The sequence below is a fragment of the Pristiophorus japonicus genome, chromosome 9 (genome assembly GCF_044704955.1).
Source record: "Pristiophorus japonicus isolate sPriJap1 chromosome 9, sPriJap1.hap1, whole genome shotgun sequence".
Classification (NCBI taxonomy): domain Eukaryota; kingdom Metazoa; phylum Chordata; class Chondrichthyes; family Pristiophoridae; genus Pristiophorus; species Pristiophorus japonicus.
This window is the reverse complement of record NC_091985.1, coordinates 148,821,365-148,833,463: the sequence shown is the minus strand read 5'-3', so window position 1 is coordinate 148,833,463 and position 12,099 is coordinate 148,821,365. Positions and strand designations below refer to the sequence as shown.

Here is a 12,099-nt window from a genome sequence, read left to right as displayed (position 1 = left end):
TCTTCCCACGCTCTCCTGTGAGGAAGGTCTCTTGCAGTGCCAAACAAGGCAGCCCTCACTTCCTGAATAAGTGGTTGCCTCCTGCACCAGAGGTTTACGCACCTCTGCTCAATGAGTACCCTTCAGTCAGTCGCCTTGCTTTCAATAGCTGCTGCAGCCCTTTAACAGTTGCAGCTATGCTGGATATTCCAGAACTCACCGAGTGAGCTCTGAGCAGGCAGCCCAATCCTGGAAGCTGGCTATAAATATTTCACTGGGCAGGGAGTGAGATCTAGGAGTGGGCAAGGACTTAGTCATGTTCAGTACCTTACAGACACAAAGTCTCCTGTGCTGGTGCAAAACCCACTGCGCAGCATTCCAGCTGTTAAAAAAAAAAGCCAGTAAAAACACAAGTTCCCGCCCCAACATGTTCAGACAACTGCCAGAGTGATATTCAAAAAGAAAATTGTTTAACAAGTTAACTTTGAATTGTGTTCATTATTCTCTCTGAATTAGCAGGTTTGTTTGCATAAAGCACCACTGTATACGGGTGAATGCTTATTATCTATCAGCACAATGATTTGGTGAAGCTGATTCATAAAATCTTTTTGACAACTTGCGCGTCCCTGAATAATACTGTGTAGAATGTTGAAAGAGTTGGTTCGGATCAAGTGATTGGCTTAATTTTTTCTTTCTGTCCTTCGCACCCTTCCACTTTAGAAAACATTTGTGATGGGACATGCAACAAACTGTTGGACTCTCTACATGATGAACGATCGGTGAATTATTTAGGGTCGAGGGCCCTCAGAAAGCAACTGTACTTGAGCGAGACATTACAGAAACAGTCCGAGGAAGATACTGCGTCCTTGATGGCCGTTTGCAGCTCCCAGTCTTCCAGCAATCTGGATGGACGGACAGGGAAGAAGTTTGTCCATTCTTTTCACATGACAGCTGAGCATGGTGTTGTACGGGCTCCAAAGAAATCTGGGAAAACGTCCTCTGATTCAGAATGTGGTGAAGACAAGTCACACAAGGTATCCCGCTCGTTGACCGATGGTGAGATGAGCAGAGGCCTTGCTGCTCAGAATCATGGGGTAAGCAGTCAGTCTATGGTAAAACAGGGACATCATTGGTTAGTGTCATAGAATCGCACAGCACAGAAGGAGTCCATTCGGTCGATCATTCCTGTGTTGGCTCTTTGAAGAAGCTATCCAATTAGTCCCACTCCCTTGCCATTTCCCTATAGCCCTGCAAATATTTCCCCTTCAAGTATTTATTCCATTCCCTTTTGAAAGTTACAACTTCTCATCCTCGGTGATTTCAACCTCCATCTCAATTCACCATGCTCTCCTCTGAGTTCACTCACCTCCTATCCTCCCCAACCCATATTCACAGCCACCCCCTTGACTTTGCCTCACTACTCCCATCGTGTCAATCACAGATAAGGCCATCTCTAACCACTTCCTCGTATCACTCTCCACCCACATCTCCTTTCCACCCCCCCCGCCCTCCAACCCTACTTCCTTCTGTGCCCACCCCTGGAAAAAAAACTCTCCTAACTCTCTTACATCATCAACATAGGCAGTCCCTTGGAATTGAGGAAGACATGCTTCCACTCTTAAAATGAGTCTTTAGGTGGCTGAACAGTCCAATACGAGAGCCACAGTCCCTGTCACAGGTGGGACAGATAGTTGTTGAGGGAAGGGGTGGGTGGGACTGGTTTGCCGCATGCTCTTTCCGCTGCCTCCGCTTGATTTCTGCATACTCTCAGCGATGAGACTCGAGGTGCTCAGCGCCCTCCCGGATGCACTTCCTCCACTTAGGGCAGTCTTTGGCCAGGGACTCCCAGGTGTCGGTGGGGATGTTGCACTTTATCAGGGAGGCTTTGAGGGTGTCCTTGTAATGTTTCCTCTGCCCACCTTTGGCTCATTTGCTGTGAAGGAGTTCCGAGTAGAGCGCTTGCTTTGGGAATCTCTTGTCTGGCATGCGGACAGTGTGGCCTGCCCAGCGGAGCTGATCAAGTATGGCCAGTGCTTCAATGCTGGGGATGTTGACCTGATCGAGGACACTATTCTTTGTTTGCCTATCCTCCCAGGGGATTTGTAGGATCTTGCGGAGACATCATTGGTGGTTTTTCTCCAGCGACTTGAGGTGTCGACTGTACATGGTCCATGTCTCTGAGCCATACAGGAGGACGGGTATTACTACAGCTCTGTAGACCATGAGCTTGGTGGTAGATTTGAGGGTCTGTTTCTTCAGGCGGCCGAAGGCTGCACTGGCGCACTGGAGGTGGTGTTGAATTTCGTCATCAATATCTGCTCTTGTTGATAAGAGGCTCCCAAGGTATGGGAAATGGTCCACGTTGCCTAGGGCCGCGCCGTGGATCTTGATGACTGGGGGCAGTGCTGTGCGGCGAGGACAGGCTGGTGGAGGACCTTTGTCTTACGGATGTTTAGCATAAGGCTCATGCTTTCGTATGCCTCAGTACTATCTTCCAACTGCATTAATAACTCCCAACTGTCCAGCCTTTGGCCCTCCATTCACCATGACATTTCAGCAGCTACCGATCTGCTCAACCACACCCTCACCACCACCTTTGATGCCCTAGTCCCTATTAAAGCAATTACTTTCGCTCACCCTGGCCGTTTCCCCTGGTACGGCCCTCATCTTCGCTCCCTTAAGTCCAAGGGAAGCAGACTTGAATGAATATGGCGGACAACTGGTTTAGCCATTCACTGCCAGATCTGGCTGGACCACATAAAGCATTATGGGATCCTGCTCTCGTCTGCCAAAATCGCTCTCTGTTTCAGAATCATTCTGGAATGCAAAGATAAATCCCGGCTTCTATTCTCCACTGCTAACCGTCTTCTTCAACCCCTCTCCCCTGCCTCCTCCGCCCTCACCTCCGACAACAAGTGTGAGGATCTCAGGCACTTCTTTGTCTCTAAGATTGAGACCGTCTGATCAGCTGCCTCTGCCACTTCCTTTCCTTCCCCTAGCCCACCAGGCCAAACTTCCTCTCGGGAATCCCCCTGCCCTAGCCCTGACCTCACATCTTTCTCCAGTTTCTCTCCGATCTCCCCTCATGACCTCTCCAAACTCATCTTGTCCATGAGCCCCACTTCCGGCTCCCTTGACCCTAGTCCCACTAAACTGCTGACCACCCAACTTCCTTTTCTGGCTCCTGTTAGCCGACATTGTTAACGGTTCTCTCTCCTCGGGTACTGTCCCCCTCTCCCTCAAATCTGCCATCATCACCCTTCTCCTCAAAAAGCCAACCCTTGACCCCACTGTGCTTGCAAACTACTGCCTCATCTCCAACCTCCCTTTTCTCTCCAAAGTCCTTGAACCTGTTGTCGCCTCCCAAATCCGAGCCTATCTTTCCCGGAGCTCCATGTTTAAATACTTCCAATCAGGTTTCCGTTCCTGCCACAGTGCCCAAACAGCTCTCAACAAGGTCACATATGACATTCCTTGTGACTGTGACAAAGGCAAACTATCCCTCCTCGTCCTTCTTGACGTCTGCAGTCTTTGACACAGTTGACCACACCAACCTTCTCCAACACCTCTCCACCGTCGTCCAACTGTGTGGGACTGCACTCGCCTGGTTCCATTCTTATTTATCTAATCGTAGCCAGAGAATCACCTGCAATGGCTTCTCTTCCTGCTCCTTCATTATTTCCTCTGGTGTCCCCCAAGGATCTATCCTTGGTCCCCTCTATTTCTCATCTACATGTTGCCCCTTGGCGACATCATCTGAAAACACAGCGTCAGTTTCCACATGTATGTTGATGACACCCAGCCCCACCTCACCACCACTTCTCTCAAGTCTCTAAATTGCATGGTCTCTAAATTGTCAGACTGCTTGTCCAACAACCAGTTTTGGATGAGCAGAAATGTTCTTCAATTAAATATTGGGAAGACCGAAGCCATTGTTTTCGGTCCTCGCCACAAACTCCGTTCCCTAGCAACAGACTCCACCCTCTCCCCAAGATCTGTCTGAGGCTGAACCACACTGTTCGCAACTTTGGTGTCATATTTGATCCTGAAATAAGCTTTTGATCACATATCCGCAGCATACGAAGACCGCCTTTTACCATCTCTGTAACATCGCCCGTCTCCGCCCCTGCCTCAGCTCATCTGCTGCTGAAACCCTCATCCATGCCTTTGTTATCTCTAGACTTGACTATTCCAATGCACTCCTGGCTGGCCTCCCACATTCTACCCTACGTAAATTTGAGGTAGTCCAAAACTCGGCAGCCCGTATCCTAACTCGCACCAAGTCCCGTTCACCCATCATCCCTGTGCTCGCTGATCTACATTGGCTCCCGGATAAGCAACGCCTCGATTTCAAAATTCTCATCCTTGTTTTCAAATCCCTCCATGGCCTCGCCCCTCCCTATCTCTGTAATCTTCTCGAGCCCCACAAACGCCCAAGATATCTGCGTTCCTCTAATTCTGCCCTCTTGAGCATCGCTGATTATAATCGCTCAACTATTGATGGTTATGCCTTCAGCTGCCTGGGCCCCAAGATCTGGAACTCCCTCCCTAAACCTCTCCGCCGCTCTATCTCTCTTTCCTCCATCAAGGCGCTCCTTAAAACCTACCTCTTTGTCCAAGCTTTTGGTTACCTGCCATAATTTCTCCTTATGTGGTTCGGTGTCAATTTTTTTGTCTCTCAATACTCCTGCGAAGCACCTTGGACGTTTTACTACTTAAAGGTGCTATATAAATACAAGTTGTAGTTGTTCTTGTTTATTGAATCTGCTTCCACCATCCTTTCAGGCAATGCATTCCAGATCTTAAATCTATGTCCTCTGTGCAGAGGCATTGGCCATAATCTCCTGCCAGTGGAAACAGTTTCTCCCTATTTACTCTATCAAAACCCCTCTTAATCCAAGACTGTCTAGTCTCTCCACATAACTGAAGTCCCTCATCCCTGATACCATTCTGGTAAATCTCTGCACCCTTTCTGAGGCCTGAAAACCTTCCTAAAGTGAGATGCCCAGAATTGGACACACTGGAAACAATTGTCACTGGAGGGCATTAAAAATGGACCCTAATCATTGTTGTTCTATTGATGAGGGTAGCAGCAGACGGGATCAGACCCTTGGCATTGACATGTTGCAACACACACCCGACACCATAGGACGACGCATCGCATGTTAAAACAAGTTTCTTACATGGGTCATATATCATTAACAGATTGTTGGAGCATAACAAATTTCGTGCTCTATCAAAAGCCCTTTCCTGGCTGCCCCCCCAAGACCCATTCGCGACCTTTGCGTAGGAGCACGTGTAGCGGCTCTAACAGCGTGCTCAATTTGGGAAGAAAGTTACCAAAATAGTTCAGGAGCCCCAGGAACGAACGCAGCTCCGTCGTGTTACGGGGTCTGGGTGCTCTCTGGATCGCTTCTGTTTTGGACGACGTAGGTCTGATCCCGTCTGCTGCTACCCTCATCCCCAGGAATTCTACCTCTGGAGCTAGGAAGACGCACTTCGCCTTTTTCAGTCGCAGACCTACCCGATCCAGTCTGCGTAGCACCTCCTCCAGGTTGCGGAGGTGTTCTTCAGTATCACAACCCGTGATGAGGATGTCATCTTGAAAAACCACTGTCCTTGGAATCAACTTGAGGAGGCTTTCCATATTTCGTTGAAAGATCGCGGCGGCCGAGAGAATCCCAAACGGACATCTGTTGTACTCAAACAACCCCCTGTGTGTTGTGATGGTGGTCAGCTTCTTCGACAATGAGCACCCGGGCATTGTCATGATGAAGGCAATGCCAGGTCACATGAACTCATTGAATGGCGGTGCAGGCTAGAAGGGCCGAATGGCCTACTCCTGCACCTATTTTCTATGTTTCTATGTTTCTACACGTTTGGTGGCCAGGGATAGATGCAGACCTGGAACTTTGTGTTCGCAGGTGCAACACATGTGCCCAGCTGGGCAATGTGCCCAGGGAAGCCCCCCATAGCCCCTGGTCCTGGCCCGCCAAGCCATGGTCACGCATCCATGTGGACTACACAGGTCCTTTCATGGGAAAAATGTTTTTGGTTGTAGTAGACGCCTACTCCAAATGGATCGAGTGTGACATTCTCAATTCAAGCACATCCTCTGCCACGGTAGAAAGTCTACAGGCAATGTTCGCCACCCATGGTCTACTGGACGTCTTGGTCAGCGACAATGGTCCATGCTTTACAAGCACTGAATTCCAGGACTTCATGGCAGGAAATGCTATCGACCATGTCAGAATGACACCGTTCAAGCCGGCCTCAAACGGCCAGGCGGAACGAGCAGTGCAGATAATCAAACGGGATGCTCAGAATCCAAAGGGTTCCCTACAAAGCCGCTTATCACGCCTTCTGTTGGCCAATAGATCCCGACCATACTCACTCACAGGGGTCCCACCCGCAGAGCTGCTAATGAAAAGGACGCTCAAAACCAGGTTATCCCTTATACACCCCAACATGAAAGAAATTGTTGAGAGCAGGCGCCAGTCACAATGTGACTACCATGACGGGAATGCGAGGGCGTGATGTATTGATGTCAATGACCCTGTCTTTGTCCTCAACTACGCTGCAGGGCCTAAATGGCTCGCAGGCACTGTGATTGCCAAAGAGGGGAATAGGGTTTTGGTAGTTAAACTTACCAATGGACAAATCTGCCGCAAACACATGGATCAAACTAAAAGGAGGTTCAGCAACCCCATAGAAGAAGCAGAGGAAGAACACCATGTAGAGTTCACTCCTCCACAGGTGACCAAACACAGGAACCAAGCGGAGGAGAGCCCAGTCACTGTGGGCAGTCCGGTCAGTCCGGACAGGCCTGAGGCACCGCAAACAGCAGACACTCGGGCCAGCGCCCAACAACCGGAGCCCCAACTCAGGCGCTCTACAAGGGAGCGTAAACCACCAGAGAGACTTAAGCTGTGATCCCAACAAGACTTTGGGGGGGAGGTGATGTCATGTATTCAACAGTCATTGTAACCCATGTATAAACTGACCTAAGGTGGTGAACTTGTGGGAGACACTCCTAACCTGGACTTTCCGATATAAAAGGGGAAGCTCCATCCACTTGCATCACTTCAGTGCTGGCTAATAAAGGTTACTGGTCACAGAGTGACCTTCTCTCAAGTATGGGCCTCGTGTGCATTTATACTATATAGTAAGGACATATTAGTTTCCACTTGTGGGCAAGAGTAAAACTAGAGGCCATCAATATAAGATAGTCACCAAGAAATCCAATAGGGAATTCAGAAGAAACTTCTTTACCCAAAGAGTGGTGAGAATGTGGACTCGCTACCACAGGGAGTGGTTGAAGCGAATAGTATCAATGCATTTAAGGGGAGGCTAGACAAGGATATGAGGGAGAAGGGAATAGAGGGTTATGCTGATAGATTTAGATGAGGATAGACGGGAGGAGCCTCGAGTGGAGCATAAACACCGCCATGGACTGGTTGGGCTGAATGGCCTGTTTCTGTGCTGTATATCCTATGTAATCCTATGTAATGTAATCCTATGAAACAATAATGAATTTAACATTACACGTTAACAAAAATATGTAGCATTTTAGTTGTGTGTTTGTTTTATCAATTAATGTGTTTACTGTTGGTCACAGTTAATGATGCTTTCAGTAGTCGTGTTCCAGAAAGGTGCAGGAATCCATCTTTTGATTAATTCAACACACAATTCAGTGTGCTTAAGTTTTGATTCCAAATAATATGTTGGTTGTTGAAGTAGCCCAAGGGTTGGCTCAACTAACAGGAAAGATTGAACAGACTGGGGCTCCCCAGAAAAGAGAAGGCTGAGAGATGACCTGATCGAGGTCTTTAAAATGATGAAGGGTTTCGACAGGGTAAACGTAGAAAAGATATTTCCTCTTGCGGGAGAGTCCAGAACATGGGGCCATAAATATAAGATAGTCATTAATAAATTCAGTAAGGAATTCAGGAGAATCATTTTTACCCAGAGAGTACCACAGGAGTAGTTGAGGCGAATAGCGTAGATGCGTTTAAGGGAAGCTAGATAAGTAAATGAGGAAGAAACAAATAGAAGGATATGCTGACAGAGTTAGATGATGTAAGGTGAGAGGAGGTTGTGAGGAGCATACACATTGGGCCCAACCAGTCCATGGCGGCGTTTATGCTCACTCGAGCCTCCTCCCGTCTATCCTCATCTAAATCTATCAGCATAACCCTCTATTCCCTCATATCCTTGTCTAGCCTTCCCTTAAATGCATTGATACTATTCGCTTCAACCACTCCCTGTGGTAGCGAGTCCACATTCTCACCACTCTTTGGGTAAAGAAGTTTCTTCTGAATTCCCTATTGGATTTCTTGGTGACTATCTTATATTGATGGTCAGTTGGGCTGAGTGGGCTGTTTCTATGTTGTAAATTCTGTGTAAGGGTACGTAAAGCCCATGAAGCAATCCCGATACTAGGTATTCAACAACATGTGTAAGTGGACAGAGCAAATGAAATTGATGCAGACAAGTGAGCCCTGAATTTCCTGTACATTGGGGCCTCACTCAGTGCTCTGTATTGCAAAGCACTATATACATTATTTTACACTCACTGGGCCCAAGTTTCCACATGATTTGCGCCTGATTTTTAGGAGCAACTGGTGGAGAACGGACTATCTTAGAAATCGCAATTCTCCACATTTTCTTTTCTGCAGTTCTAGTCAGGTAGAACAGTTCTACTTTGGAACAGAATTTTTTCTTCAAAAGGGGGCGTGTCCGGCCACTGACGCCTGATTTCAAAGTTTCCACAGTGAAAACGTACTCCAAACTAAAGTAGAATGGAGCAAGTGAAGATTTTTGTAGAACTGAAAAAACCTGTTCTACACATTAAAAAATCAGGCGCAGGTTACAAATTAGGCGTCCAGAACGAGGTGGGGGGGAGGGGGGGGGAAGGGAAGTCATTAAATTCTACAATAAATCCTTATTTATACTTATACAAATATTATACAAATAAATCCAACCTGAATAAACATTTATAAGCAAAGAAAAGATTAAATAAACCATCTTCCTACCTGTGTGAAAGTGCTTCAGGCACGGAGAATTCTGCAGTCAGCCTGAGGCGCCCATTCTTCCCGCGGGGGTGGGGGGGAGGCGCCCGTTCTGCCCGCGGGGGGGTGGGGGGGGGGAGGGGGAGAGGAGGCGCCCGTTCTTTCCCACGGGGGAGGGGGGAGGCGCCCGTTCTTTCCCGCGGAGGGGAGGAAGGGAGGGGAAGGAAACAGCGGTTTGCCGCCGCGGAGGGGAGGGAGGGGAAGGAAACAGCGGTTTGCCGCCGCGGAGGGGAGGGAGGGGAAGGAAACAGCAGTTTGCCGCCGCGGATGGGAGGGAGGGGAAGGAGACAGCGGTTTGTTGCCGCGGAGGGGAGGGAGGGGAAGGAAACAGCGGTTTGCCGCCGCGGAGGGGAGGGAGGGGAAGGAAACAGCGGTTTGTTGCCGCGGAGGGGAGGGAGGGGAAGGAAACAGCAGTTTGCCGCCGCGGATGGGAGGGAGGGGAAGGAGACAGCGGTTTGTTGCCGCGGAAGGGAGGGAGGGGAAGGAAACAGCGGTTTGTTGCCGCGGAAGGGAGGGAGGGGAAGGAAACAGCGGTTTGTTGCCGCGGATGGGAGGGAGGGGAAGGAGACAGCGGTTTGTTGCCGCGGAAGGGAGGGAGGGGAAGGAAACAGCGGTTTGTTGCCGCGGAGGGGAGGGAGGGGAAGGAAACAGCGGTTTGTTGCCGCGGAGGGGAGGGAGGGGAAGGAAACAGCGGTTTGTTGCCGTGGAGGGGAGGGAGGGGAAGGAAACAGCGGTTTGTTGCCGTGGAGGGTGGGGAGGGGAAGGAGACAGTGAGAAGGCTGCAAGTGCTGATGTGCTGATGGCAATGTGCTTTTATTAAAAAAATGTTCAAAAATTAAACAGCTACAAAGAACTACAAAAATGGCCGAGTGCCAATGTTCTTTTCACACCGAGCATGCGCGAACGCTCCAACGCGCACGCGCAGCGTTACCGGCATGAAAAAAACTAATTTAAATAGTACCCGCCCCCTCCCACTTACAAAATTGGCGCGAGTGTAGGCTCCGCCCCCCTGGGCGCCGCGCCAAACAGACAAGGAGCTGCAAAGCGCTCGAGAATAGCGCTTTATTTTTCTGGCGCCGTTTTAGGCGCGAAAAACGGGCGCCCAGCTCGGGGGGGGCGCCCGTTTTTTATCCTGTGGAAACTTGGGCCCACTGACTTTCTGTTTTCATTCCTTTGAAAGGGGCTCCTTGAGCTGAAATTGGGAGCTCCCTGTGTGCAAAACTATTTGTTCTATCACTGCTGTATGTGGGATCGTGCTGTGCCCAAATTGGCTGCTTCATTTCCCTACATTACAACACGGACTATACTTCATTCCTCGTTGCCCTGAGGAGGTGGTGGTGGGCCACATTCTTGAAACGCTGATAGCAGTGTGTTACAACTGAGGGGCTTGCTAGGCCACTTCAGAGGGCAGTTAAGAGTCGATCACGTTGGTGAGGGACTGGAGTCACTTATAGGCAAGTTTCCTTCCCCAAAGGGCATTAGTGAAACAGTTGGGTTTTTACGACACTCCGAAGCTTCATGGTCACTTTTACTGATACCAGATTTTTATTTCCAGATTTTTTTTTAACTGAATTCAAATTCTCAAGCTTGCCACAGTGGGATTTTATCTTGTGTTCTCTGGATTACTAATTCAGGTCTCTGGATTACTAGTCCAGCAACATAAGCACTACACTACCCTACCCCATATCAATGTAATTACCATACATTATTGTAATATAATGAAGCTGTCACAAGGAATGTATAAGTTGACTGGCTCTAAGGTGTGGGATCTGGCAATAAGGATCTCCACCCATTTAGCTAGCCCCAACTTGCCGTTCCATTCTTTCCTCTGCATTCTAACCTGAACAGATGACCTCGATTTCCTGGAAAAAGGGATGAGAGATGTTTACTGAGTATCATAAATTAAGTGACGATGTTCTATTCTATCCCGCCAGTGCGTTTGTAAAGAAAGGGTCAGCAGTGAAAAAGGGGGCGCAGCGAAATCCCCCACAAGTTCAAGGAAATCGCTGAGCAGAAAGGTCAAGTCAGTAAAAGAAAGTGTGAGGAGGAAGATTACAAAGACTCACAGTGGTACTGCTCCCTCTCAGGTAAGTAAACTCCTCCGCTTCTCCACCTTCCTTTAAGATCCTCCTCAAAACCGACCACTTTGACCAAACTTTTGGTCATCCCCTCCTAATCATCTCTGCTTCCTCGGCTCCGCATCTCGTTTTCCTCATGTCTCCGCGTGAAGCATCTTGGGATATTTTTTTCTACGTTAAAGGAACATAGGAATAGGAGTAGCCCATTGAGCCCCTCAAGCCTATAAGATCATTGCTGATCTGTGACCTAACTCCATGTCCTTTGGCTAACAAAAATCTATCAATCTCAGATTTAAAATTAACAATTGACCCAGCATCAACTGCCGTTTACAGAAGAGAATTCCAAACCTCTACCATCCTTTCCATGTGTAAGTGTTTCCGAACTTCACTCTTGAAAGGCCTGGCTCTAACTTTCAGGCTATGTTCCCTAGTCCTAGACTTCCCAACCAGCGGAATTAGTTTCACACTCTCTACATTATCAGTTCCCATTAATATCTTGAAAACTTCAATCAAATCACCCTTAATCTTCTAAATTCCGGGGAATACAATCCTAGGTTGTGTAATTTCTCCTTGTAATTTAATCTTTGGCGTCCTTGGTATTATTCTGGTAAATCTACAGTGCACTTTCTCCAAGCCCAACGATGGGTCGAAATGGCCTCCTTCCGTGCTATAAATTTCTATGATTCTATGAATATCCTGGTGTGGTGCCCAGAATTGAACACCGTACTCCAAGTCTGGTCTAACCAGGGCTTTGTATAGCTGCAGCATGACTTCTGCCCCTTTGTATTTTAGTCCTCTAGATATAAAGGTTAGCATTCTATTAGCCTTTTTGATTATTTTCTGTACCTGATCATGACATTTTAATGATCTATGTACATGGACCCCCCCCCCCCCCCACCCAAAGTTTCTTTGGACCTCCACTATTTTTAGCTTTTCATCATTTAGAAAGTATTCTGATCTATCCTTTTTTG

General features: G+C 48.3%; 1 protein-coding gene across 2 annotated transcripts in view; it reads left to right on the top strand.

Annotated features, from left to right (window-relative positions):
* The window catches only part of sash1a (SAM and SH3 domain containing 1a), a 260,951-nt gene that overhangs the window by 218,335 nt on the left and 30,517 nt on the right, over nt 1-12,099 (top strand). For both annotated transcript variants that reach the window (XM_070889949.1, XM_070889950.1), the window contains exons 10-11: nt 700-1,073; nt 10,985-11,137. In XM_070889949.1, coding sequence (XP_070746050.1) covers nt 700-1,073; nt 10,985-11,137 — 527 coding nt within the window. The remainder of the gene's footprint in view (nt 1-699; nt 1,074-10,984; nt 11,138-12,099) is intronic.